Source organism: Charadrius vociferus, unplaced genomic scaffold (assembly GCF_000708025.1).
Source record: "Charadrius vociferus isolate BGI_N301 unplaced genomic scaffold, ASM70802v2 scaffold385, whole genome shotgun sequence".
Taxonomy (NCBI): Eukaryota; Metazoa; Chordata; class Aves; order Charadriiformes; family Charadriidae; genus Charadrius; species Charadrius vociferus.
In genome coordinates, this window is record NW_009648925.1 from 3,530,087 (window position 1) to 3,557,036 (window position 26,950).

Sequence of the window (26,950 nt, forward strand, 5' to 3'; positions counted from 1 at the left end):
AACAAACACTTCCTCTTCTGTTTAAGCAAAATTTTCCTGTGTTTTTTTATTTGTGCCCATTGCCTCTTTTCCTGTCCCTGGGCACTGCAGAGAAGAGTCTGGCTCTGTCTTCTTTACCCCCCACATTAGGCACTTAGGCATACTGAGAAGTTCCTCCTGACCCTCCTCTTCCCCAGGCTGAACAGTCCCAGCTCTCTCAGCCTCTCCTCCATGTCAGGTGCTCCAGACCCTTAATCACCCTCGTGGCCCTTCACTGGATCCGCTCCAGTTTGTCAACGTCCTTTCTGAACTGGGGAGTCCAGAACTGGACACAGCAATCCAATTGTGTCGCAACAGTGCTGAGTAGAGGGAAAGGATCAGCTCCCTTGACCTGCTGGTGATGCCCTAATGCAATCAAAGATGCCCATCTACAGTGTCTGTGTCCCCAGCTCTGAATTGTTTCTACAAGAACAGAAAAGACCTAGCATAAATTTGAGGGAGCATCACCCAAGAACAGCCAAAACTTGATGGTCATGTCACCAAATTATGACATCAAAAAGGCCTATTGTCCTGGTTTGAGGTAAACCAGGACCAAACGTCGACACATATTAAAACCCAGGGACACACAAGGCGGAAGAGGGAACCATGTGAGTTTTAGTTAGAGAATATGATGGTCATTAATTTGGTATGGGTCTTTGCACTGGCTTGACAAGAAATTCCATATAGGATTCCAAAGGCTTCTCCAGACGGAAATTTAGGTTAAAAAACCACAATACACTCTTGAAGAACTGTCAGCATCTCCCCATCTCACTGAAAAATGCTCGCCTAGCTTCAATCACATTTTTTTTCCCCTTAATTCAGTTTGAATAATGCAGCAAAACCACTTCCAACTGCGAAGACATATTATTTACTGGAACTTTGTTGCCCTTTGTGATTCTGACAACTAATCACAACCAACTGCTTCTATTTTGCACAGTTTTCAGTGCCATAGTAGGAGGAGGTTAAAATTTAATGCACTGGCAAAGTCAAATCTCAATTATCTGGGATAACGGAGTGGAGAGAACACATAAAAGAAAAAATGCAGATAAAACACATTCAGATCAGCTATATGAACAAACAGTGAGGACATGAGAGAAAGAAGAAAAGTCAGTGTGTTGATCCCAGAAGAGGCACTGATGCAAACTGGTCAGTCCAGGACACTAGGCATTTAATGCTGCAAGTCTTGAAACAAGCCCTGGATGTACACCGCAGACACGCAGCTAGTGTACTTCTGGCCATAGCTGGTTAAGCACTGCAGTCTAACTGGGCTAGGCTGGATTTATTCTTGTCCATTTGGCTCACTTCCCGATTTGGTCCATAGCCCCCCAAATCCTGACCATCCACACACCAGGCTACGTGTGTACACCAAACCATACTCAGACTAGTTGTCTCCTCTTCCCATTCCTGGATGAAGCCAAGCAGTTACAAAAGGAAACCTGGAGTAGTTGATGGTATCCAGTACTCCAAGGACTGGTCTATGGAGATAACATAGACACAGATGCCATAAACCCTCCCCAAATGCCTCTCAAATGCTGGTGCAATAAGCCTACTGCTTTCAAATGCTCCTCAAACAACATACACCTGTAGCATCATGCTTTGCTTCAGCAGACTGGACCACTGTCCTCCTCTTATTTTAGGCATTTTGAACTCAGAGATAAGGAAGCAAGATGACAATTACATTTTAGGACCACAAGAGCCCCACAAGGGTCCAGAGAAGAGCTGTGCCAGGTGCTGTGCAGCACAGATGCCAGCAGTCTGCTCCAAGTGCTAGCCCTGGGAAGCACCGATGAGTGCCAGCCCGCACCGCAAGCCTGCATGGTATAGTGGCCACACAGGGTACAGATATATCCAATGGACACCTGGATGAAGATCAGGTCCAAGGCAGTTGTTGGCACAAGTAGCATTAGCTCTTCTGCAGCTGGCACTTTTGCCCCAAGTCAGTACTGGGGACCTGCCCCTACTGCTGCCTTCTACCCCAAATTAGTCGTGACAGTGCACAGAGATACCACTGGGGAGGAACGGGAACGTGAAATCAAGAAGATCACTCTCTGTGCGCGTGAAGTCCGCAGGAGTGGATTTTTTTCCCAGTAATTTCAAAAGTTTTGATTCTGATTCTCAGTCCTTAAAATATTCCACGGGCACCAGGAATAACCTTTATGCTTCACCCACATTCAGGGTGATAGAGTAATGAGTTCCCCTTCTTTTCCATGTGGATGTAGCAGTCTTCTCTTCCAGAGCTAAATCACTGTGAAGCACTGTTCAGTACCATTAAAGCACCACTCAGCTCAGTCCAGACTTATCGGCATAGCAGCAGATTGATGGTTCTCCTATACATATTAAGTAATTTGGACTGGAAGCTGCCTCAGAAAATCCAGTTCTCATTTTAATTTGCATGTAAGATATATATCTGTGGCCTTTGCCTAAACGTTTGTCACTCTAGCTGAAAGCTTTACAAAGGTCAGAATATTCAACTTTCTGCTTTAAATTCTAATGACAGATGAGAGATACATTTCTTAGCATAAATATTTTTATATAAACATACTTTATATATGCATGTATACACACACCCCCAATCTTAAAATATCTCAGCATATGTGTAAGTGTAACAAATACTGCCATAGAGTCACAAGTGAATGGAGTAACATACTGTGAGTCTGCACTGACCTAAGATGTGGATCCGAATAGAAAAAGAAAATTATTTGAGATAACGGGGCCTGGCAATTTTAGCAGTGTTCCTTCTGCACTAAAATAAGCAAGTTAAGACTAATTGGCAATGTAAGCTCCAAGAGGTCTCAAGATTGAGAAAATGGTAAACAAAAGCTAATCTATCAAATTTAGCAGGAGGCACATTATCACTGCAGAAAAGCAGAATAGAATGGTTTGTACCGTTTTGTACCATTCTATTGCATTAATGATTGTTTCACAGAAACCAAAGATTTAAAATATTCATCTGTTACTTTCCCCTGCACCCAACAAAGGCCAGGCTCATCGCACTCCCTTTGTGCACCTGCTTTCTGCTTTTCCCACAGACACTTCCACATTTAGAGAGAACAAATCTGACAAATCAGAAACTGTGCATGACCCACATACTGACAACACAACAGCAACGCTGACTGTCCTAGGAGTCACAGGAAGGCCAGAAGTGATTCCAGTTAACACCTCTCTGTCCTGTATATAGGTGGTGTCACGAAGCACCGTATCCAAACGGTGCAAGGAGAATGTGTCTGAAGGGCAGCCTTAAAGGACCCAACAGTCTTGCATCAGGCAAGCCCTGCTTTTACAGCCCATCTGTACAGACAGGGCCAGGGTCCTGGAATAAGGCTAGAAGTCAACCCGCAAACAATGGTAGTATAATTATCCAATAAATCGCGCAAGTTGCCTCATGCTTTCAACCCTGAGAGCCACATACTCATTGCACGTAGTGTCTTTGCTTTAAACATGGCCTTAAAAAAGACAAAGAATTTTAGTGCCTTAAAAAAAAATGCAGCTAAAAACCAAAAGGGAAATAAATCTCTTTCTTCCACAGAAAGTCACTCATTGAGTAAAGGGAACTCAAGAGATGGCAAACTCCTAAATCTTACTATTTCATGTGCAATCATTTGATTTTAAAGTTACGGCTTGCTCTTAACCAGTTGAGGTCCCTGAATCAGAAATTCCTGGCACATGGGCAATTTTTAGTCAATAGGTGGTGGGAACTGAAGTTGAGAAGGGATTAAGTCCCCTTCCCTTTTCTTTTACAACCTTCCAGAAATCTCCCTTCTGAATTGCACCCCTCCCTTCTCCCACATCTCACATCCAGCAGGGCTTCGTGGGAGCCCAAAAGCATTCATGTTTAATTCTCTAACAGAAAAGCAAAATAAAGGGCTGCCTGATTAAACATTAAGGACCTAAACTTTTCTTCATTTCTGGAAAATACCTTCAGTTTAATGGGAACAAGTTAGTAACTGCTTATCTGCAGGTTATCCCTGAGTTGCAGGGCTGGCCATGTGATAGGGAAGAATTTTTCTTGCATCTCGGGGGCTGAGTCACGGTGCTATAAAAGCAAGTTAATACTATCTAATATTAAGTGCCAGGATTATCTTCTCCCTTTGACACAGCCCTGAAAAGTTAAGAACCTGTACCAAGCCTGCTTGTCTCTGGGACAAGACAGGAAAAGTGAAGAGGTCCCTCCCATCCACCTAATTTATAAAGGGCCAGATTCAAAACTTCTCTAGAAATATTCTCAGGAGCTTCAAAAAGAAAGCATGTGCATGATGCACGCAAAACAATCTGGGAGGAGGAAGCTATGCGCATATTCCCAGTGGAGATTTAAATGTAGATGTAATACAGACAAAATTTATTCCATCAAAATTTGTTCTCAGGCTCTCGGGACTGATTCCTCCTACACCACTATATTGATTTCAGTACTGAAGTGCTGCACTAATGAGTCAGGCTCTCCATGTCCATTATGCTACTATAAAGGATCACATTTTGTTATACGGACCATAAAATACAGCAGAGGAAAATAAATCTGTTTTGTTATGCACCCCTGCCTGCTTTGGTGTCTGCATTAACAGAATAACTCTTTAAATAAACACTGTATACCGTTTTGTATCCGTTTCTAAAGATACAAACAATGGTGCCAATGATGGTCCCATGCATTCATATTCAGAATCAGCTCTTTACCCTTAAAAGTCTGGGGACAGAAAGGGAATTAATTCAGGATTTCATAAACTGTAGAGTTTATAAAACCCATTCACACAGAGAGGTATTTACTCACATGGCGCATAGAACATGACAAGGGTGTGCTTCTTCTTCTTCAAGGACTCCCTGAAGTCTTCTCCAGCAAGGTGGATAACGCTAGTCTGTTTTTCTTCCCATGCAGGCTCAGGTGGAGGTGGTGCTTCAGGACTACAAAAGGAAGGAAACGCGATTGGTTTGAAAATGTTTCTGGAAGCAGCCAAAGGGGCATCACTGGTCATAACTACCATGAGGGAACTGAGGTCAAACAATCCTTCAGGGTGCCTGTGCAGTAGAAAAAAGTGTTTGATATTTCCAACACCAGATAACAACAAAAAAGATGCAAGTTAATTTCTGTAACTCAATAAAAATATAATTTAAGTGACTGTACTCAGGCGTACAAGTAAGAATGCAGAATAAAGATTTCCTACATTGTATCCAACATCTGGGTGGAAAGAACATTGCTCTTTATCACTGCGTCATCCATAGGCATGAACTGAGAAGAACAGCAAGCAGGTGGAATCAAAAGGCAACCGATATAGAACAGCATCTTCCATTCAAACATCCTTTTTGTACTCTTTATCACTATCATGCAAACTTCTATAAAGAATTTCATGACCTTCTCTTGAATTCAGATATTAAAGCCAGGATGCAATAATCAGCATCGTTCCACTTGGAAGACTGGGGGTGACCGAATTGGAATATTTTATCTTGATAAAGAGAATGTCAGGTTTCAATTATGACTGCACATACTGACTAGATCAGAGCAATCCCGCACATCTAGAGCGCCTCTGACAAAACTTTTGCTATTCACCAGCTCACAGACTTCTCTCAGACTCATTAAATTCATTCCAAAAACTGCTGTATCTTAAATAGTGATTACTTATATAAAATCATCAGAATGGTGCCACAGTATAAAGACCTTCATATGTCGCCTTGGTAATAAATTAGCTTTTCAGACTTTCCTGTCACTTTGAATGACACCATTTTAAGTTGTATCAAGTATGTAAAAACCAAGTGGAGAAAAAACTTCATTTTTAAAGTCCTACTCAAGGTCACTTGATGGACATCTGTTGCATTTCCATCAATACTGGTTTTCCAGTTGTTAGGAAAAGAATTAGGGCAGCTGGTCTGAATTTTCACACGAACACAGTAGGTGCGAGCTATCATCGATTACAGTTACAGTCAGAGGTGTGACTTCATCTGACACAGATCTTCCCATACTGACCTGAAATAAGATACGCAGATACTGGTAACAGCCTAGTGTGGCAGCACAGACTACAGTCACCACAGAGGCACCAGAGCCGAAACCCACATGGCTGTGACTAGACCACTCATTGGGGTAGGTTTACACAAGTGTCATGGTACTTTTATCTCCAGCCTGCGCCCCAGATGCATCCCTATTTCCACCAACTTCAGTGCAGCTGTGACAGTTTTATCTCTGGTCAGCAAACACGGATCTTACTCTATTGCATTTCTAGTTGGGAGAACTTCCAACTCTCAAGAGCAGGAGACAAGTTGTCTGGGTTTCCCCCGTGTTGCTGACTACCTGAGGCTGCAGACAAAAGTCTTCCAGAGGCACAGCAGGATCCAGACAGAAGGGCTTAACACCCCTTCCCGCTTCCTCATTGCCTCTTCACCTGCCAATATGTACAGGCAGCGTCAACCTGACTGCTTAACTCAATATAAATTACGTAGCGCTCGAAATGCTCCAGCAAACTGGTGAAACTAGTACAGTGACTTAACACCTAGTATTGAGACAACAGCCAGGAGCCCAAGTATGCAGGGAGGCCAAGGGAGTTCTGTGTTCAAATGTAAAATACAGATAAAACTTCCCACTACAAAGATGCTGCCAGACCATATCTATTACCTGATTTTAAGCGCTCGGAGATGTAATTTAAAAAGAAAAGAAAAAAAAAACCACCCCACAATCAAAAAACGCACACACAACCCCCCCCTTGCCCCTACCAAATAAGAGGAGAAACTTAAACTCACACCAACTGCACTTAACAGTTAAATGATTTAAAAACTTCACAAAACACTGGCAGGTTTTTTTCCCATTGAATAATGCAGAAGGAAATGCATTTTTTATTCCAGAATACTTAAAGAGAGAATTGTAACAACAATTTACTTCTTTGAAATGAAATTATTTTCATCATACATCAAACTTCATTCTACATATTTTAGCACACCACCCAAGAAAAGTTGGTTAGTGCAGACAAAGATGCTGGGTTTGCTGGTCTTGCTGGCTTTCCCTCAGCCCCACGTAGCTGGTATTCTAGGCATTGGCTCTGAAATGCTGGAAAGAGAAAAGTACAACTACAGAAATTCACTTACTAACAGTGAAATCTGCTGCTTAGAGAGAACAACAAATGTTCTGTTTATTTTTCAGAGCCATTGCTATTCCTTCTCTGGTGAGAGGCTTAGGGTACATTCAAAAAATATTTATTTTGGGAAAGAATTACCAGGACAACTATGAAAAACCCAGCAGCAAATAAAGGATTTGGTGTATTAGAGACCATAATTAACATACATGTTTGTATGGCTTTGAATACTGGAATTCAATTTGTTTTTGTTAGCAAGGGATTTAGGCAGTCGATGAAGCTAAGTTTAAGATTTACTTCCTCACCAAAACAGTCTTCAGGAGCCTCTAATCAGGAACCCGAATATTATCTCAAACCCTCAAAACTTACTTCTGCAGCCAGTCGATGATCTTCTTCTTTGTTCTGAGGTGTGGCAGAGTGTATTTCTCCTCTCCATCCTTAAAATACTTCAAAGTAGGAAACCCGGAGATGTGATATCTTTCTGCCAGTGCCTTGTTGACGGTAGCATCAACTGCTGCAAGGACACCTGGACTCTAAAACAGAGACGACTAACTGTAAATCCCAGCAACTATGCACACCCCTTTGGCAGGAAACAGTGGACTTGGGGACAATCACTCACAATTTCAGTGCCTTCCCTTTCTCAGGTACTCAGCACAGACACACAGAAAGACAGAGAGGAATGATGCAAAACCAGGAAGGGAGATCTTATGGACTACATGTAACTAGAGTTGCTACCTGTTCTCCTCCCATTTCTGACAGGATTCCCTGTATGTAACTCACTTCATAATGCTTAAGAACTGTTCCTGGGAATGGCGCTACCTCCCACAAATCCCAGTTTCTCCCAGAAGAAACGAGTGTTGTTAGAGACAAGTTTACTTCAAGGCAAATTCATCTTTCCTTAACTTGCAGGCATCTTTACATGGACCACCTTTAGAATCACAGGAGAACAGACACTTGTAGAGTGTGATTCATCTGATCTTTGTTTTTCTGATCCCCTCCTTCTTCTCCAACAACTACAAAAGGACTCTAGATGTCTCTACCAAAGATGCTAAAAGTATGGGGGAGACTAATTCTACTTCTCTTTTGCATGGTGTACACAGCCTGAGACTGAATCAATAACACTAATACTTATATTATTGGATCTCTCTTCTCCAGCCATGCTGATGGAGCACTTAAGATGAAGCTAATGGAGTGATGCAACCATAAAACCAGGGTATTTGAAAGAGGGATCAACCCCCTTTGTTTTTTTCCAAATCTAATTCATAAATAAAAGCCTATGTTTCTTCACATTCGATGCCTTTAAGTAAGGGGAAAAAAATTCCATTTTGGATTTGATCATATTATGTATAAGGCCTACAGCAGAATACATAAACATTTTTCGATTTTGTTTTCGTTCAAGACAGAATGTTCTTTCTAAGACTTTGGCAGGGCTCATGCATTAGCGATGAGACTGTACTTTGGAAGCACATTTTGAAGGGTCCTGTGGGAGGATGAGAACAGCTGAATTTGTTGTAGGGAGAAAAGTCACTTTTATTACTCCAGTTATTTATTACTGATTATTTGAAGGATATAATAAAGGAAATTAACTTACATCATTGGCTACATGGAGAAACTCTGCAGCCTTCTCATATTCTGGCTTCATTTTCTTACAGTGCCCACACCCTGCCAAAAAAAAAAAAAAATCCAATTAAATTGTACACGCCATGGTTATTCACTGACCCATCCAGCCATTATCAAAATCCAAAACCATGTGGTAGAGATTTACTAGAATTTAGTATGCATTTTGCTTAATTTATTTGTAAAGCCTTAGTATGATTTAGGATCTTTTCCGAAGCGGTCACTATAGCTTAAACAAATAATTTAATCTGTTAAAAAATAGTAATAAAAACCCCTGAATTTGCACACACACCTCTTTCCTCCTAGAAAGTACTATAAACACAGTACTTGTCAAGCCCATCGCTTCTAGCACGCTCTTGGGCAAGGCACACGCTCACCCATTTCAGTTTCCAAATCTTTATCTGCTTTAAAAAGAAACAACACAGGCCTTCACGTGACTTCCTGACTTTAAGTCGAGGCTTATACTAGCACAGCTTAATTGAGTAATGTAATTTGAATTAAACTGCCCTGATAATAAGCCCCGCTTTACAGTGGTGCAGCATGTCCCTCTAGCAAGGATTTGCACTGATTTAATCACATCAGTGTAATTACACCACCACATATGTTCTCAACATAAGCAGGGCCTGTAAAACCAAGATAATGGTACTTTCTCGCTCGTGCGAAGTTCTCCAGAGATCTGCCATTACTTCACTGCTAAGTGCTGACATTACAATAAAGTAAAATGAATGCGTGAGAGAGAAAAGCAGATTTAAAATAAATTATTTGGGTGTAAATTAAACTGCCTTCAGTCGGTGCACTTGCTTCCAGGCAAGCTGAACTTTCAGGACCAGGTGAGGCTCCCGCCACGACACTCCAGCTCCTACGGCATGATGCTGGGCCCCGGGACAGCCCCTTCCTCACCCCCACGCAGCCCCGCTATTGCCCCCACGGGACCAGCACAACCGCAGACCCCGCAGGGTCAGAGCAAAGGGATGGAGAGGCGGAGATCGACACCCGAGCAGGGCGAGGGCTGGCTCTGGCACACAGACTGGAGATGCGGAGAGCTGTAATAAGGCGCGTGGCATGACCCAGACGCACTGCATTCGCCTGCCCTGCTGCAGTGTAATCTCAATGCAATCCCTCGCCGCGCTTTTTCCTCGTTTGCAGCAGCAGCCAGCTTTTCTTTCTTCAGTTGTTATTGTTGGAATGGGCGTTTGAAAGCCCAGACTTTGATGAGCTTTTGAAAGTTGTATCAGAAATCTTCAGACAATCAGAATCGTCGGCTGGAAATCTGTTTCAACGCAGCTTCAGCCAAAGCCGTTTCTGAGGTGTACGGGTAACAGGGCTGGGGCTATTTTTACACCACTGTCTAAAAGAAAATAAACCAAGGACTCTGAATCTCAGTGGTGCTTTGATTCCCTCTAATGGGATGACTGCCGAAGCCAGTACACACAAATCGAAGCCTGAACTCAACCAGACAACCGTGTTTTATAAAGTACAAGTCAAAGAGTGTTCGCAGCCAAGAAGCGATAGGACATCCAGGTGTAACTTCACCACAGCAAACAGGGACTTCAGCAGAGCTCCAACCATCGCAGCACACCATTAAACACTTTCAGGGCACAGTTATAACACCAGGTGGATACATTTGAACAACAACTGCAAATCCCACCTGAGAATTATGGCAAATACCCAAATGGTTGATGCCAGACTGAACTCCAGTTCAAACACTAGCTAAGGTCCATGTTGCTTAGTAATTTGCATAGCAATCACAGAGTTAAAAAGCCCCATCTCCTTCTTTTGAGCAAAACCAATGCTTTAATGTAGTAGGAGCAGCAGAAGGAGGGGGTCTCAGGAGGAGGAGGAAGCTTTGCTTCAGTTTTACATGGTGGTGGGAGCACATGCGACCAAGCTGGGAGCCTGATGTGACAGCTTCAGAGGTGAATTCAGGAAGAAGCTGGAAAAGGCTGAGGAAGAGTTACTGTCTCAGCACCGCTTGTCTTAGTTAAGAGCACGAAAGAGGCTGGCAAAATGATTTATTTGCCACCCACAGAAAACTTGCAGGCATGTGGCTTTGTGGAAGGGGCTGACAGTTCCCTTTGACACCTGCCCGAGTTGATTTATTTCTCCTTTTAGGAGCAGGGAACTTTATTCATTTTGTGCTCTTCACTTCTAAACAAAGGGCATCTCGAGTCCCAGCTCAGATACCTGAGAAGCTCTCTGAATTAGCTAGCTCAAATTTGTACAAAAAACCACCCTTTTTTGTAGGGATAGCTTCACCTTGGTGGGCTTTACACAGCGTGTCCTAGAGCCACAGAAAGCTTCATACTGTGCTCTAGATACAGTATCCACACAATCTACACTATATTCCACAATCATTAATATTAGATCTGATCAACCAAAAGCATCAAACAACCTGAGTTTTCACAAACCCATGCAGAGAAAAAAAAACAACCAAACAAGCTAGGCATACTTTGCTCAGGAAATAAAAACCAACCCAAAGCACCTGATATTCATGTCAGTAATATTTTGGAGAATGATATCCAGACTATGAAATGTCACTGTTCCGAGTTCTTTCATGGACATCACACAGACACAGCACTACCGACTGCCACAAAGCTAACTCTCTCTGCTCAAAATAAAGAGGAAGCGGGATCAGGTCTTTAAAGGCACTAAAATACAAACCGAAGTCCTCAAATCTTTATCATGCAATGCTTGTTCTACCCCTGACAGAGGACAGCATGATATGCCCAGCCTTGAAAAAAAGCCCCCACAGTAAACTGAATGTGAAAGAAGGACAATGAATCTCAAGAGCTTCTTCCACGATAAACAATGCTTCTCCAGCCATCTTTATGAGAATTTTGCTATTGTGTGCTACAGCCTGCTTCCACCTACCACTGCAGAAAAGGGAAGATACGAATTAGAAGTCAGACCTACACGCTGCAAATCAATTCATCTCTCCTATGATTATTTATCCTACCTTTCAATAATCCTGTAGGGATTGCCATTAAATTCTCAAGGCCAATGAAAAAGTCATTTAAATGAATTCCAAGGTCATTGCCTCTCCTTTGATTGCTACATTAGGTTGTTCAGCAGCAGCTGTATCCCTCTGCGCTAAGCTCCTCTAGTTTTAGACATTTTCTGTTCATAAAATGAATGGGAAAATAACAACAACCCCACAGCCCCTTAGCCCAGATGCTCCAATGTGCCACATAAGGTCTGCTGGGACAGTGGAAGGAAGTCCACAGGCCTATAGTGGGCATCTGTAATAGATGTGCTCTTAGAAGATGTACTGTCATGTCAAGCGTATACTGACATTAAAACTAAAAGACTAAGCAAGAGAAGCGACTCATTCAAACCCAGGTGAGAAGAGAAAGGTCACAGCCGACACAAGGATGCCCCGCAGCCTAATCTAAACACTGACATCCTCCAAGCCTCTGTGGGTCATGGCTGGTGGAAACACCCAAGGGACATGTAGCTATCTACACAGGAGGACTCCCACGGCTTCAGTCTTTTCTTGCAGAAGCCAAGTAGCTCCCCTGGAGGTGCAAGTCACAATTACTCTCCATCCAGCAGCAGAAACCAGTCAAGGTTCAGTGCCTGGCTCTGCTGAACAGTTCTAGACAAGTCCTTTGACCTCTCAACACCTCATCTTGCTCTCCTTGCACAAAAGGAGCCCCATGCAGTAAGGGCCAAGGCTCAAATAGAAAAGAGCACACAGAGTAAGTGTAAAGAAGGAGTGTTATAAGACAGCAAAAAGAAGTCAAAGCTTACAAAAATCAGTGCTATGACAGCTGGTACAAGACAGGACCTTGCTAACCGTTTTTAAGAGACATCTCAATGAAGCAAGGATTCTGTTTTCCCAGTTTATTTATAATCAATCTTCTCATTTGCACTGCGCAGCCAGGCTAATAAACAGCTCCTTCCTCCAGCGCAGTCACTGTCACACAGCTCAGCTCAGCTGCACCCCCCAGAACGACGGCAAAGGTCTCCACATTGCCCCAGTGCAGACCAGTCACTTCTCTCCAGAATCCCACCACAGGGCAGAAGACAACACTCGCTCAACACTTCATCCTTCCCAGAGTGTGACTGTATGCAAGTGCAGAGGCAAAGGCCAAGTGTGGACAGAGCAACGCTAACTAAAGTGCAAGGGCAAGTAGTGCATGGACAAAGGGAAGGTTAAGAAACGTACCAAGCAAATACAGATATTTACTTGGAAAAGAAGTTGTTTACGGCAGCCTGTTTGGCACCATGGCAAAGACTCACAATACAGGGTGCAGTCGCTCCAAACGTTTTCAGAAGTGAACCAATGCAAACACTTCTGTTAAAACCAAATTTTGCCTGCAGAAGACAGGAAGAAAACCAGTCAAGTAGTTCCAGCTAAGCTCCTGCATTTGCTGTGTTAGTGCTGTCCACAAAATATAAATGTCTGTTTCTGTCTCTCATTCACTGTTTGCTTTTTTCAGGTTATTATGGCTATATAAATAAAAAACATGCTTTTGGTCACGTCCTCTCATTTCAAGACAGCATTGTCTGAGGATCTGAAGTGTATGTGACAAGCAAGAGATAAAAAACAACATCCAGGCGGTTGTGGACAAGGAATTTCTGACATGAAAAACCCTAGAGATAAATTAAATTGCAAATAAAGATCTTAAAATATCATTACATTTCTGCCATTGACAGACCGCTTGAGTACTGTTATCGTGCACCAGCTATTCATTGTATCATGCTAGCTCCACATCCATCTATAGCTGCACACCAAAAATACCTCCATTAGCCTGATGAGAAAACAAATTTGAAGCACAAAGCATGTCCTGCTTTCAGCAAGTGCGACACTGGCAGTTCAGACTACACTCATGGAAGATTTACAAACAACTTCAAGGGAAAAAAAAACCCACAAATAAATCTCAAAATATTCATATGCACCTTTGTTCTCTAAATATTTAACACCTGAAGATACACTTTTGGTTTCTCTATTCCTAATCCCAGAGGGGCAGTGACACAACACAGCAGAACAGCCAGCCCTTATGCATGCCCTGTTGTTAACTTTGAACATACACCTGTATATATAAAGCACGAGTATGTACATAGCGAGGAAACAAAATCCTTGGAGCCAGGGCAAGGATACACACAAGCCCCAGCCCTCTTACCACCTATGCTGGAACACAAATGTATTATCTTCTGCCATGGAAGTCTTTAACACACAAAGATTTCTTATGCATCATGTAAAAGAGTAGCTCTAAGGTTTGACATGAGGCAGCTTACAGTTCTCTTACCGCTGTAAGAGAGCACAAACTACAACAGCTGCAGATTCCCTTGCATAATTTAGTCGTCTGCATTGCAGACATCTGATGGGAAATCATCCACAAATTTGGCAGGAGGGGAGGATAACAAAAGCAGCTGTTTCTCCACATAATGACAGGTACACGTTTGCAACCATGTTGGTTGCATGTTTCTTGAACAGTCAAAATGGTCACAGACATCAGGCCATGCCCAGATCTCCATGTTTCTGCTACAAAAAAAAAAAAAAAAAAAAAAAAATCACCCTGTGAAAGGCAGGAGCTCAAGAAATTTTACACATCCTTTTCCCTCTGGGTACTTACTCCCACCAAACCGTTCATGTCCTTCTCACCAGCACCACTGACCACCCAGGTAAAATTCCAGATTCTTGAAGATGTTTCAAGACTCGATGCTTTCTTACAAGAAAGACCAGCAGGAGCAGCTTCAACATCTTTAACATGATACTGAATTCAAATTTTCAACAGCTAGAAAAGTGTGCATGCATGTACAAATTCAGACACCCATCCACCTCACTACTGTGCTTTTAAAGGTAGGTTTGATTTGACCAAGTATGACATTGCTTAGGGACCAGTGACAAGTGAACAGCTTTATGGCTTTACAAAAGACAAAGCCTGGGAAAGGTCAGCCTGGAAAAGACTCTGAGGAACTAGAAATACAGAATTAGAAGGAAAATACTTCAGCAGTTTGGATTATTGCAGTCATGCTACATTTATGCGGTTGAAGCCTAACGCCTCTGCTGCGTGGGCTGCACAGTTCATCCCAGTGACAGCAGAGCAGTACAGCATCTCGTCCCCACCATTATCACCATCTCACTGGCATTGCCACAAACTCACGGTGCAGTCAATCTGTGCGTGCAACGATCTGTGCAAATCCAATCCCAGCATGTGCACACAGAAGAAAGTCCCTGTCTGCCTCCAGCAGCTCTTCAGTGTGACGTCAGGGCACAAAATGACTACTAATTGGTCACCCCTTGTTCTATCCATAGGACCTGCTGAAGTGGTAATCACCCCACCCCAGCCACCGTTTCTCTTGAGAACACCTCGTGCATGTGCTGCGGAGCACACACGGGAGGCACAGATGTCCCTACGGGAAAGCCTCAGGGTACTGAGAAGAATAGAGCAGCACAGCGTGGGTCACGACCAAACAATTCAGACAGACACAAATGAAGTCCTGACCGGGCCACAGGAGCAGGCCAACACCACGTGAACTACCTGGCACTTGCCTGGTACATGGGGATGCACGCCGAGCTAGCCAAGCCTCACCTCCCTACTCGATCACTTCAGTTGTAGAGGTGAAAGCATTTGAAATCCAATTCTTTATCATCTTTTCTATGCTGGCACAACTGTGTGTGTCCCGTCCCATCCCTGCCCCAGCATTGCTGAAACTGCTCAGGAGAAGAAGATTCATAACAGCTTTAGCCAGTTACAGTTCGAGTTCAGATTATTTATTTATTTCTAAAAAGACAGTCAGATCACTACATTACATAAGATAAATCAGATCAAACTGAGAAGAGAGCTTAACCAAATGTATCCTCCGGGAACCCTGCCTGCATCCATGCCGTATTCACAGCTCCAGCAGAAGGGCCACCTTCAGCCAGCAACAGACCTCAGCAGGGGAAGGCTCAGCACAGAGAGGGAGAAACACCGAGCGGGTCCTGCAGGCTGCCTCCACGGGATTTAAAAGACGACAGCTCTGATGAACTGCATAACATATGCTTTTGCCTTCATTTCTGCTCATGCTGAAGCCTATCTTCTTTTGACACAAAGGCTCAGGGGAAAGGGTGAATATTCTCCAAGGCTAACTTCAGCCACAGGCTGCTACCACCTGGGGTCCCTGAGAGTTAAGCAGTGAGAGAGATTTCTGCTGTCTTGCCCTCAGAGTGCGCCCTGAAAAATATACCCCCATCTGCAATGGCACAGACTCCAGCAGGTGTCCAGGAATGATCTTTAAGCTAATCACCATCTTTATTTAAAATAAACTAACAACAAAAATCACATGGTTCCTTATTTCCATTCTAAATCTGGCTTCAGCTTCCAGCTACGGGAGATTACGCTGCATGTATATACCCTGATAGTCAAAACTATATGGTACAACTGGTAGAAATCAGTGCTGGGAGACGATGGTGCCTCCTACCATCCCTCTTAGGTGGGAAAAGAAGTGAAGGAAGGTGGATCAGCTGGCATCGGGAGATATGAATTACACTTCCTACACCAGCTTGGAGGAACATGGCCTTGAGTAGGTGTTGAAAATTAATCTTCCCCTATTGAAATGCGAAAGAGAGAGACAACAGCATGGCTGCCTTAAGGTGAAATTGTTGAGAGTTTATGAAAAATACCACCAGAAGGTTTCCTTCTCAATTAAACCATAATTATTCCACACCCAAGAAAGATCCCCCCTGCTTCTCCATTGCCAGATGATCAACAAAATTTCACCTTGGGGAGGGAAGAGAGGTTGTACTGCTTTCCCCTCACACTATACCCCACTATGAAAGACTTTCTACTTTGGATTTAGCAATGGAAATGCCAGAGGACAGAGGTCAGATGAAATAGCTTTGAACGTCCAGTTCAGGAAAATAACAACAAGCAAATGATTTCCTAGGATGCAATTTGTATAAAACATAAGCAAAATGGATGCAATGCAAGACATTTTCCTAAGAAATGTACATCGCAAAGCACTTGATCTTATGGGACAGGGGTGTTAAAAGCAATGGTGACACTGGTTGTTACTGTGAAGTTACCTATTAAATTCAAGTATCAGGAAGGGATACTATGCAGAACGCATACTTCTTGTCCAAAATCAGAGCATAAGTAGTTACCAGCTGAGATGCATTCATCTACTTAGGACAAGCGTACTGGGATGCTCGCTAATCACAAGTGGTCAGGACCCCTGAAGACGTGCCTCCATCATCAGCACAATACCTCAGTATCAAAGCAATGGATTAATTTATTAATAACTCAGAAAGACAGCATCAATTGCCAACTCACCACCTGAAAGGGCACAAGGAGCAGACAGGCAGGCAAGCAAGCAATCTTTCACTGTAGGTTTCTCTGTTCATTATTTGCCCCTTAAAGTAAGTTCTCTATGCTACCTTCCACAGGATAATAAAAATTGAAGCCATAAAGTATTCAGGAAGATAAACTTGATAATGAAAACTCTGCTGGTAATGATTCAAGTAGCAGAGATACTGTAAGGCACTTTCCAAATGAGAGCCCTGCACTGTATATTAAGCTTATCCAGGCAAGGAAATTAATTTATTTCAGAAGAAATAAACCTGGTGCTTAATTCTTAAAGCTAATTCCTACTGTTAACCCATCATTAGAGACAAGCAAATTAAACCTATAAAAATAAGTTATGCTTCACTCCTATCAGAACTTACCACGAGAGCGTTAAGGCTTATACATACACCAGGGTCAAGCTTGCAGGAGGACAGTCACCCACTCCACACACTCAGATGAAGACTTTCACGGGACAAAAAAGGCCAACTAAAATTACAGAAGTCCTTTAAAAGACCACTCTGAATAACTAAATCATCTACAACAGATACAGAGAGAAGGTGAGAATGGGGCGAGTCTCCCTTCAGCTGTCACCACTCAGCTGCCTCTTGGCTCTCTGGCAGCTGTAGCTACTCCTTTGCAGTAGTCTCAGTTCATAGAATCGTAGAATACCAGGTTGGAGGAGACCTCAAAGATCATCTGGTCTAACCTTTCTTGGCAAAAGCATGGTCTAGACAAGATGGCCCAGCACCCCGTCCAGCTGAATCTTAAAAGCTCCAATGATGGGTAATCCACCACTTCCCTAGGGAGATTATTCCAGGGGCTGATTGTTCTCATTGTGAAAAATTTTCCTCGTGTCCAATCAGAATCTCCCCAGAAGTAACTTGTACCCATTAGCACTCTTCTTTTCCAGCTGACTCCTTGTAAAAAGGGAGTCTCCATCTTCTTTGTAGCCACCCTTTAAATACTGGAACATTTGATAAGGTCTCCTCTGAGCCTTCTTTTCTCAAGGCTGAACAAATCCAGTTCTCTCAGCCTCAGTTAGTCGGTAAGAGCTTTTTAGGAGAGAGGGCAGGCAATAGTAATGTGAGAAATGAGGCAGCAAATCCCCAAAGAAACTAATGTTCTCGTCACACCACCTGCCACACATTCACAGGAAGATTTTTTTCTGATTGGAATAGCCTTTGCAAATATCTTCTTTAATAGAGAAACTAATTGCTCCCTATTGGAGGCAAGCATACAGTGATGCATTTTGAACAAGTCCCTGAAATTTCACAAAACCCATTTATCTACAGTTCAGCTCCTTTCTTTCCTCCTTTACTACTGCCCTGCATACTGCTCTTGATACCCATAACTGCTATCAAGTAAGTTATTCAACATACACTTTGTGTCCCCAGAACAGCATCACGGCACAGAGCAAGTCAAGATTCAGCCGGAAAGGCAGAGTAGCCACAAATGTCCCAAAAGTCTGGTTTTGCTACTCTTTCTGTTATGAAGCTGAACCAGAGCAAGACAAGGCTCTTTCCTTTGAGTCCCAGCATGGGCTCTAACCAGGCTGCGAGTCATCACCTCCAGCTGTAACAGCCTTGTTTGATTTGTGCACTCTCCTGGTCACTCTCCCCCACAGATGGGGTCCTAAATGTGGGGGCCAAAAGCCTGATTGTTTGCCACAAGCCAAGGAATGCCAAAGGCAGAATCCTACTTCCTTCATGTTAATCAAGTTTTTGCTATGTTCACATGCCTTCTGTACCCCAACACTTGCAATACGGGAGCATCTTGCAGTCTGGACATGGCTCGCTAGATAAAACTCCCACGCAAAGTGAAATGTTATCTCCATTACACTGATTAGAAACCAAGACAAATATTTAGAGACTTGGGTCATGATTGCACAAATCAAAGCAAGGCAAAGAACTAAACTTCTACATCTCCAGGCCAAGGCTATCACTTTTATCACTGGATCATCCTTTTGTATGACTTTACTCTGCTCAGAGCACAAACTGCTTCAAAAAGACAATAATCTTATACAAACTGTGTGCTCTAGTATCAAAAGACCGACACAAAAGAGAGAATGGACTCTGTCATTACTGTCGTCACCCTTTTCATTAGGTATCCTATCAAGTTTTACTGCACAAGCCTAGTTATTAGGATTTTTATACTCTCCACATTCCTATTTATATTAAGTACCACTAAAACCCATATTGATTTTTATTTTTAAACCCTCCAGAAACCTAAGTGGGATGGTCATTAAAAGAAAAATCCATGTCAGGTTCTTCATTTTCCAGGTTTGCTGCATTTTCAAGAACTCCGTTTTAATGTGTAATTAAATCTCCGCCGAAAATCACTGCTGCAATTAGTTTAATGAGGCAGGTCATTGCACTGAACTGTTTACAATCCCTGAGACTTTTGGTGATATTCAAATATATGTAATATCAAGCAACATCCTATTGCAGACTTGCACGCTTTTAAATCCTGGTCTGAGTGTCTCAGTCTTCCCCTTTCTGAAATCAACAGTCAGAACTTGCTCACTTCAGTGGAAACAGATTCAGGAGCCAAGAATTTACCTGTTTCTAACTGGTTTATATGAAGAATATCTCTCTTCCAGCAGCCTGCCAGTAACGTACAGCTAAAAAGTGCACACATACAACGAACAGAAAGTTGGCACAACTTACACTTGTCCAGGAAAGCATTTTATTATACATTCTATTAAAAATGCATTAAGGCAACATTAAAGTTAGGCACCTGAGGGAAGCAACGAGTCAGAAAACGTAATGCTGAAACCAAAGCAGATCTCTTCTTTTCACCTATCTATCCAGACTCTTAAACAGCAACATTCATCATCTGAGTGCCCTTGCACAACAATTCAATCTTTCAGTGATTAGAGCATTGCAACAGCCCATCCTGGCATCTGCAGTGCTTCACTAAGAAACCCAGCAGAGCTAGGTACTGCCTTATGACCTACATAACAGTCCAGAAAGCCTGCCTTATTCAAAGCTTTAATTACTCTAAACGCAAGGAGAGCATTTTCACTGGCTCTAGTAGGTACAGGATTGAGCCCACAGCAAGGACCTTGACACGTGTATGTCTTCCTGTGTATCGTGCTGTGGACTACTAAGCACAACTATATCAGGTGGATATGGCATCTGTCAATCTTCCAAATACACAACCTGCCTTACACACTACAAACTTCCAGTAACCCGTTCAGGTTGCAGTCAATGCAGCACAGAATTGCTTGCCTTCATTTTCTTCCCTGACTACAGCATCACTGAATAATGAGCACAGTTGTCTTTAAAGTACTGCCCATATGGAAAGTCCAATTTAAAAAGTAAAGTTCATTTGTCAGGTTGGATTGAGAAAGCTTATAAAGACCTTTCAGGAAACTCTAAACAAACCCCTGACCGAGGGCTACATCCTGCCAAGCTTTCAGCTTCCAATCCCCTGCTGTTTTGCACAGCTAATGCGCATTTTGAAAACACAGCTCTTCTCTGCAACTTCTGCCATTCAATAAGCTCTTCTCACACAGGACTGATCAACATTATACAACTGGAAACAATGGCACAGAGCGCAGACACGGAGGGACACTGAAGTAGATGCTATTATTGCTGCCACTTCTCCTGGGAAGCTACTTGAGACCGCTCCATGCAGACACTAGCCAGATACGCAGCTTTTGCTCCAAAGCAATTTGGCTGGTGCCAAGGCTGAGGCCAGAAGGCAAACCTTTGGTGACGCAAGAGTATTTTCCACTTGAGCTAAACCAATGCCATCAACAGAGACAGGCTGAAGCTTCTTATGAAGAGCTACCACTAAAAGATGTCAAATAAATTAAAGGGGCTCCTAGCACAGGTCTAAGACGGACAGCTTCCCAGCTACCTACTGTTTGTCTTCATCCTAGAGGCTGTACATCTGAAGGCAGATGCCAAAAGCTTTCTATTTAGCCACTGAACATGGCCAATATTTTATTTTTAAAATCACAAGTGTCAGATATTACAGGGACAAACAGAGATTAAAGGACGGTTCCGTCCATTCCACATTCAGTGTTGCTTGTTGTTTGGATAACCCACAAGCCTGTAACTTTTAGTTAGCTGGTACAACTGCACTAGTTTACATTTTTAAAAAAATAATTCTTGATTGAATCATGAATTAGCATGGAAAATAATAAGATTTTATTTATTTATTTATCTATCACAGGCTGCCAATGTTAGGCTGCTGCTGACCTGTACTGGAAAGGCTATTTTTTCAGGCTGCGCGGTAAATTAATTCTTCAGCCTTTTCAACTCGTGGCCTTTCTGTTGAGGCTGCCAACAGACATACCAATTAGTGCTCACTGCAATGGTAGCTTGCTTTCATAAGGAGCTTTCATAAGGAACCAGTGGGGGTCTGCAAGAGACACTTATTTACTTATAGTTGTAAAACCCAGTTTGAAAAAAAAGATTTTATTTTGTGCACACATTCTGGGTTTGATTTACTTTAAATATAAAGTGAGCAATGGATTTGTACATCCTAGTCTCACCACATGCAGCAGTAAGAAACAAAACCAAGACCACTGAAACCAATGATGGTGTGCTGGCAGGGAGAGGTCCAAGTCCATTGCTTGGTTAGAAACTGGAGGCCTTCAACTTGTATTGGGCTAATTGGTTAGCATTCTTAATAATGAGTCCACAAAGTGGCTTAAAACCTCGGGTTTTAATGCACCAGAGGGAGGAGGGAAGGAGGGTAGGGTGTGAAAAGCCGTTTTTCAAAGCTAAATTGATAAAACAGCTCCCTGTGCAATTAAAAACCTACAAAGCTGAATAGTCGGCTTTGCAAAGCACAAACTGTGCAATTCATTGGGCTGGTTTATAAAGAGAGAGAAAATATCTGAGGACAGGAAAGGAATTTCACAGATATTTCAACAGCACATCAGAACTATAGTGCATTTTACCATCTCAAGATTTATTTTCGCCCTCCCTTCCATTAAAGGGGGGGGCAAGAAAAGGTGTATCAGCGCTGCATCTCCATAGCAGTTTCCAAGAACAAATTAAGGAGGGGAAGAAAAAAAAACGAAAAGGAAAAAAAAAAAAGAGCTGCATTTTCCATGCCTTCCTTCCTTATCAAGGGAGGAGAACCGTGATGGCTCCAATATCCCCACTACAAGTATTGACATTTTTTCTAACCTCAAGACTTGCAACTACAGCTTATATAAAGCCTCTGAAGAAGTCCTATGAAGAAGGATGGGAAGAAGGCAAGTTTAACATGAATTTAAGGTCATGTACAAGGAAGAAACGTTGCAGGAAAAACATTTTAATAGTTTAATACTTTAAAAAGCAAACACCCACTCACACCAACAGTACGGTCCAAAGCGCCCTTTCCCCCCCCTCTGTTACCTCTGGCATCGGTAGTGAACCATGGACTTTGCTATGGCTGATGGGGTATGAGAGGAGGGAAAAGCAACCATCAGAGGTGACTGATGACCACGTAATTAGCAACACAGCCTACTCGGATCTGTGTTTGCTGAATGTACCCAGAGAGGCTACAGCTCATGGTGGCGCCAGGATATTATTGTACATGAGGCTGCAGGAACAGGTACGCTTTAAAATGTTAGCTATGTCATTTGTGCTAACAAAACATAATGAAAAGTAACTCCTGTGCATGAAAAGCAGACACTTTTAGAACCCGTTTCTGAATTGACTTTAATTTCAATCCTAGACTTTAAACACCTTCAGTAAGTAGCATTTGAATTGACTTATCAGCAACCTGGTTAGGTTTATTTTCTGAAAGACTCTGAGGCTGTGCTTTGGAGAAAAATGCTGGGAAAAATGTAGAAAGGGAAATTTGGGGTTTTTTTATTCCTTTGCCAAAACCAAGTCCGAAAGACTGCAAGCTGCACTAATTTAGCAAATATTTTGGACAGAATTATTTTTAAAATTCCATTTGACTCAGCAAATAGTTTGATGGGGACAACTGAAAACAAAAACGGCGCTTTTTTTGTGCTCAAGTGATTCAGGAGCGTTTTAAGTCCTAGCAACTTCCTATGCCACTAAAGCATTTAACAACACTTGACTGGCAGTATAACTCAAATTTAGAGACATTCAGAACCCAGCTGTCATCTTGGGCATCTACATAAATTGATCAGCTGTAGGCTTAGATATCAAGCAGCAGATACAGACATGGAGTCTTTATTATCCTTGCTAACAGAAGACTATCATAAGCTGCATAGGTGCCTTTATTTAAGTTGGGGTACAGAAATAGCTCTGGTAGGTGTGATACATCTTCTGTTACAGACTTGGAAATAGGTTCACTAACATAACTGTGCTATCTCATGTTAGCAAATATGATCAATCCAAGCAAAAACTCCAAATCCACTGGGGGAAAGGACCATTTATTTGTCCCTTTGTATAGTGCAGATCTCAGCTCATCACTGAAGTTTCTGGGTACAACAGCAACACACAGAAAAAACACTTCAGATGCTTTTTCACTGCAAAACTCTACTCTGGATATATCCAGGATAACACTATGCTCACCACCTGCAATTACAAAATTTCAGCAAAATGCCTGAATAAGGAGCACAATGCTGCACACCCTTCGCAGATGGCTGGGGAGGGAGGGTGCCTTCAGACTCCTGGCTGTTTGGGTTGTTGACCTATGCTAAATATTCAGATTTATTGAACGTCCTCTTAAGGGCTCTACAAAGGAGTTTCAGAAGGTTAAAAATCCTGCTTCGTGTTCCTAGTGACCTGCAAAATGAAAGCAAGATGAATTTATCCTGCCCACCCACACTCACCCATGATTCTCAGGGCCAGCAGTAATGACTCGAAGCAGCACATCTTCTGTTTAATGGTCGTGCTAAATTATTGCAGAAAAGGTATAAGGTCTCTGATCGCAAGAGGTGCAAGTTGCACGCTGCAGACCTTCCTGATGTGTTTAAATGACACGTAACTACTCTAGTTGAACCGAGTTATGCTAGGCTGCACTTAACACAAAATGCTGTGATGCCTTTAATTGGGCTAGTAAGTCCAACTGATTGTAAATAATTATAGTGTGGTCCTCAGGGATGATCATTAGTAGCCACAGACACGGAGACCCAACTGGCCACATTCATCACAGTGCCTACTTCTGCAGTTCACAGGTATGTACCAGGGATGCGTTTGGTTCAGCTGTATCTTCAGCCCTTGGAGGAGCGGGAAAGGATAAAAAGCTTCCAATGTCCCACACATCTTTTAATACTACACTCTATTAATGCATTGGCCATCTGACTACACAATTAAAGCATCAATAAAATAATTCTCCCTCTAGTAAAAGAAATTTTCATGAACACAAGATTGTATGCTAGAAAAACACCAAGTCACGTTTACGCTGCATGGTGACAAAGGGTTTTAAATATTTGCTAATTCCAGGCCACTGTTGATATCCCCTTCCTTATTCTTAGTTACACAAAAGTATATCCTGAGGTCTGGGTCTTTTTTGTACACCTGTTTCAACTTTTTTTTTTTTCCTCAAATACATAATTTTTAGAAGAAACTTTCTCATCCTAAACTACCAAGGTTAGAACAAGTAATATGTTCTCCGTTTTTACCACTGCTTTTCTGGAGTAATTTATCTCCTAATATTCACAAGGTGACTCCATTAGCACATTTAAGAAGTGCTAGGAGAAGATCTTTTAATCATGGACATAACTGTTTATGATAGTTGTCTGTCGTTAATTAGTTTGCAAGCCTTACACTCTCTGCTGAGGATGCCCAGAGAGGATTCTCACTAACACAGATGTTTTACACATGTACAAGCTGGATTCTGCATGTAGGCATACCGCTACCACCTGAATGTAAATAAAATGGCCCAAATATTCAAGTTGCATTTAAAATGGAGTTGTTCTGGTAAGGAACATTCTTTATCCCAATTCTGAGCAGCTGGAACATGTTATCAGGAGATTGCAACAGCCTGATTCAGGCATTTGATTTACTTTCAAAACAGCGTTTGCCAAAGTACTGCAGTACCTTAGCACACAACGCCCCTGAGTACAAAACATATCTAGCTGGAAGTACTCCTCCTCTCCAAACAGGTCATGCAATATTGTTACCACTAAAATGGTATTATTTGTGTTTGAGAAGGTATTAAAAAAAAACCCTAAAAACTGAACAGAGCCCTGTTCAGATTTATAACTAACTGGAATTTACCATAAAATTTGATTGTAGTTGTGTGTATTCATCTATTTTTAATAGATTTCCTAAAGGAATAGTTTGCAGGGCCAACCATCGATTTTTTCCCTCTTCCTCATCCCACATACATGACTGGACTCCTTTTCCACTTACAAACTCAAAAAACAGAAAAGCTTTTAAGTACAACTAAATCTCTGTAAATATACAGATATCTGGGGCTAGAGAGAGAGGGCACTTATCCCAAGCCATTGGGCACAGAAAGGTAAAAGGAGGAAAATTTAGCAGTTACATTTTTGTTTGGCAGCAGTTGTTCAGCCAAACCAGCAAGTGTGCAGCTCCCAAGGAGCAGCAGCCCATGCTGCCGTTTGCACGCCGGGGTGGATGGAAGTCTGGTGAAGGAAGGATTTGGGTAATGAAGGATAACTCCTGAGCAAACCAGGCTTCATCAGTTCTGCTACTTGTGTTTTGGTTTTCACGCCAGGCGTTAATCTCCGGTCCCACTTTCATTAGTACAAATAATCCAGTGAACACAGCGACAAAACAGCAGCCAGTCACCTGCTTCAGTGGATCAAATCCCCAGTCATTCCACTGGGCAAAGGAAATTCATTATGGTATGTTTTTTCAAATGAGTCTTATGAGCAGACCTTCAAAAAAGGCATTTTGGAGCTAACTCCTGCTGACTTAAAGGGAAGCAGGATTTCAGCCTACGTGCCAAGACCCTCCGTTGTTCAGCTGTGAGCACACAGCCTGCCTCCAGAGCCCTAACCTTCAATTCTATACCCATGAAAATGAACATCTTGCCCGAGTGCAACTGCCAGCAGAGCAGCAAGAGGAGACAGAAGCTGCGTTATGACCCAACATAACAGATTTGAGCCTGAACCTTCCATCACAGACACAAAGAATTGGTAGAACCAGTTATGTAGCTGAAATAACTTACATACTAAGTGAACAAAGTGGTTAATGCACTCTAATACCCAACAGCGTACAGGAGGACGACGTGGCTGGAAGAGCTTTCTGAGGGCAACTCACTCCATTTTACTGCTCAAGCTAAAACCTCAAGTCATGGGGAAAAAAAAAAAAAAAAATCAGCCCAATGGATACTCAGTCAAACAGTAAGCAGTATCGCTACCAGCTCTCCATCAGTTTTCAAAAGTCCTGGGGACTTCCTGAACTTAGATCAAGTTTTAGCATTACTTAAGCACAGTATGTAATGACCACCCACCCTGACATTGCCAGAGAACAAGCTGCAGCAGAGAAGTGGAGTGAAAATGCTCAAAATGTCACATCAGCAGCCATGAACAAGAACTCAGGCGCTCACAGTTCTCCAGTTGAGTTGCATAATCAACGAGAGCTCTGCTTTGAAAGCAAACAACAGAGAAGATGAGCTGAAAATGGGAAGTCATGCTATAAAGTGATGAGTACTCAGACTATTTAAGCATCATTACACTCTTCAGCTATGTTTTGACTCGGCCTACAAAGTGTCTCTTCCAGCAGTACATCTCTGTCCTAAATTTGAAGTCAGCAACTTCACAAACAGTTCACGCCTTGTGTATTTAACAAACATCACAAACAAGAAAAGCCTGGACTTTGGGTTCACAGCTCTGTGAAACCTCCACAGAAAGTCACTGGTTGTGTTAGCAAGCATTTGGCTCAGGGTACAGAATAGAAAAAAAACAAACTCACATGGTGCATGGAACATCACTAGCACAGAAGAATGATCTTTTATAAACTTGTCGAAGTCCTCATCAGTCAGGTGATAAACTACATTTTCTTCATCTGCCCAAGGAGTCTCCGGAGCCTGTGGCTGAGGTGCCTGTGGGCTACAAGACAAACAGACACAGCTGAAAACCAACTCTCGGGTACTAATCAGCCA

At 42.4% G+C, this 26,950-nt stretch overlaps 1 protein-coding gene across 1 annotated transcript in view; it reads right to left on the minus strand.

The window, feature by feature from the left end:
• PDIA5 (protein disulfide isomerase family A, member 5) overlaps window positions 1–26,950 on the minus strand; it is a 95,049-nt gene that overhangs the window by 23,824 nt on the left and 44,275 nt on the right. The window contains exons 12-15 of the mRNA XM_009887318.1: window positions 26,761–26,897; window positions 8,653–8,723; window positions 7,431–7,594; window positions 4,778–4,908 (exon numbers count right to left, since the gene is read on the minus strand). Coding sequence (XP_009885620.1) covers window positions 4,778–4,908; window positions 7,431–7,594; window positions 8,653–8,723; window positions 26,761–26,897 — 503 coding nt within the window. The remainder of the gene's footprint in view (window positions 1–4,777; window positions 4,909–7,430; window positions 7,595–8,652; window positions 8,724–26,760; window positions 26,898–26,950) is intronic.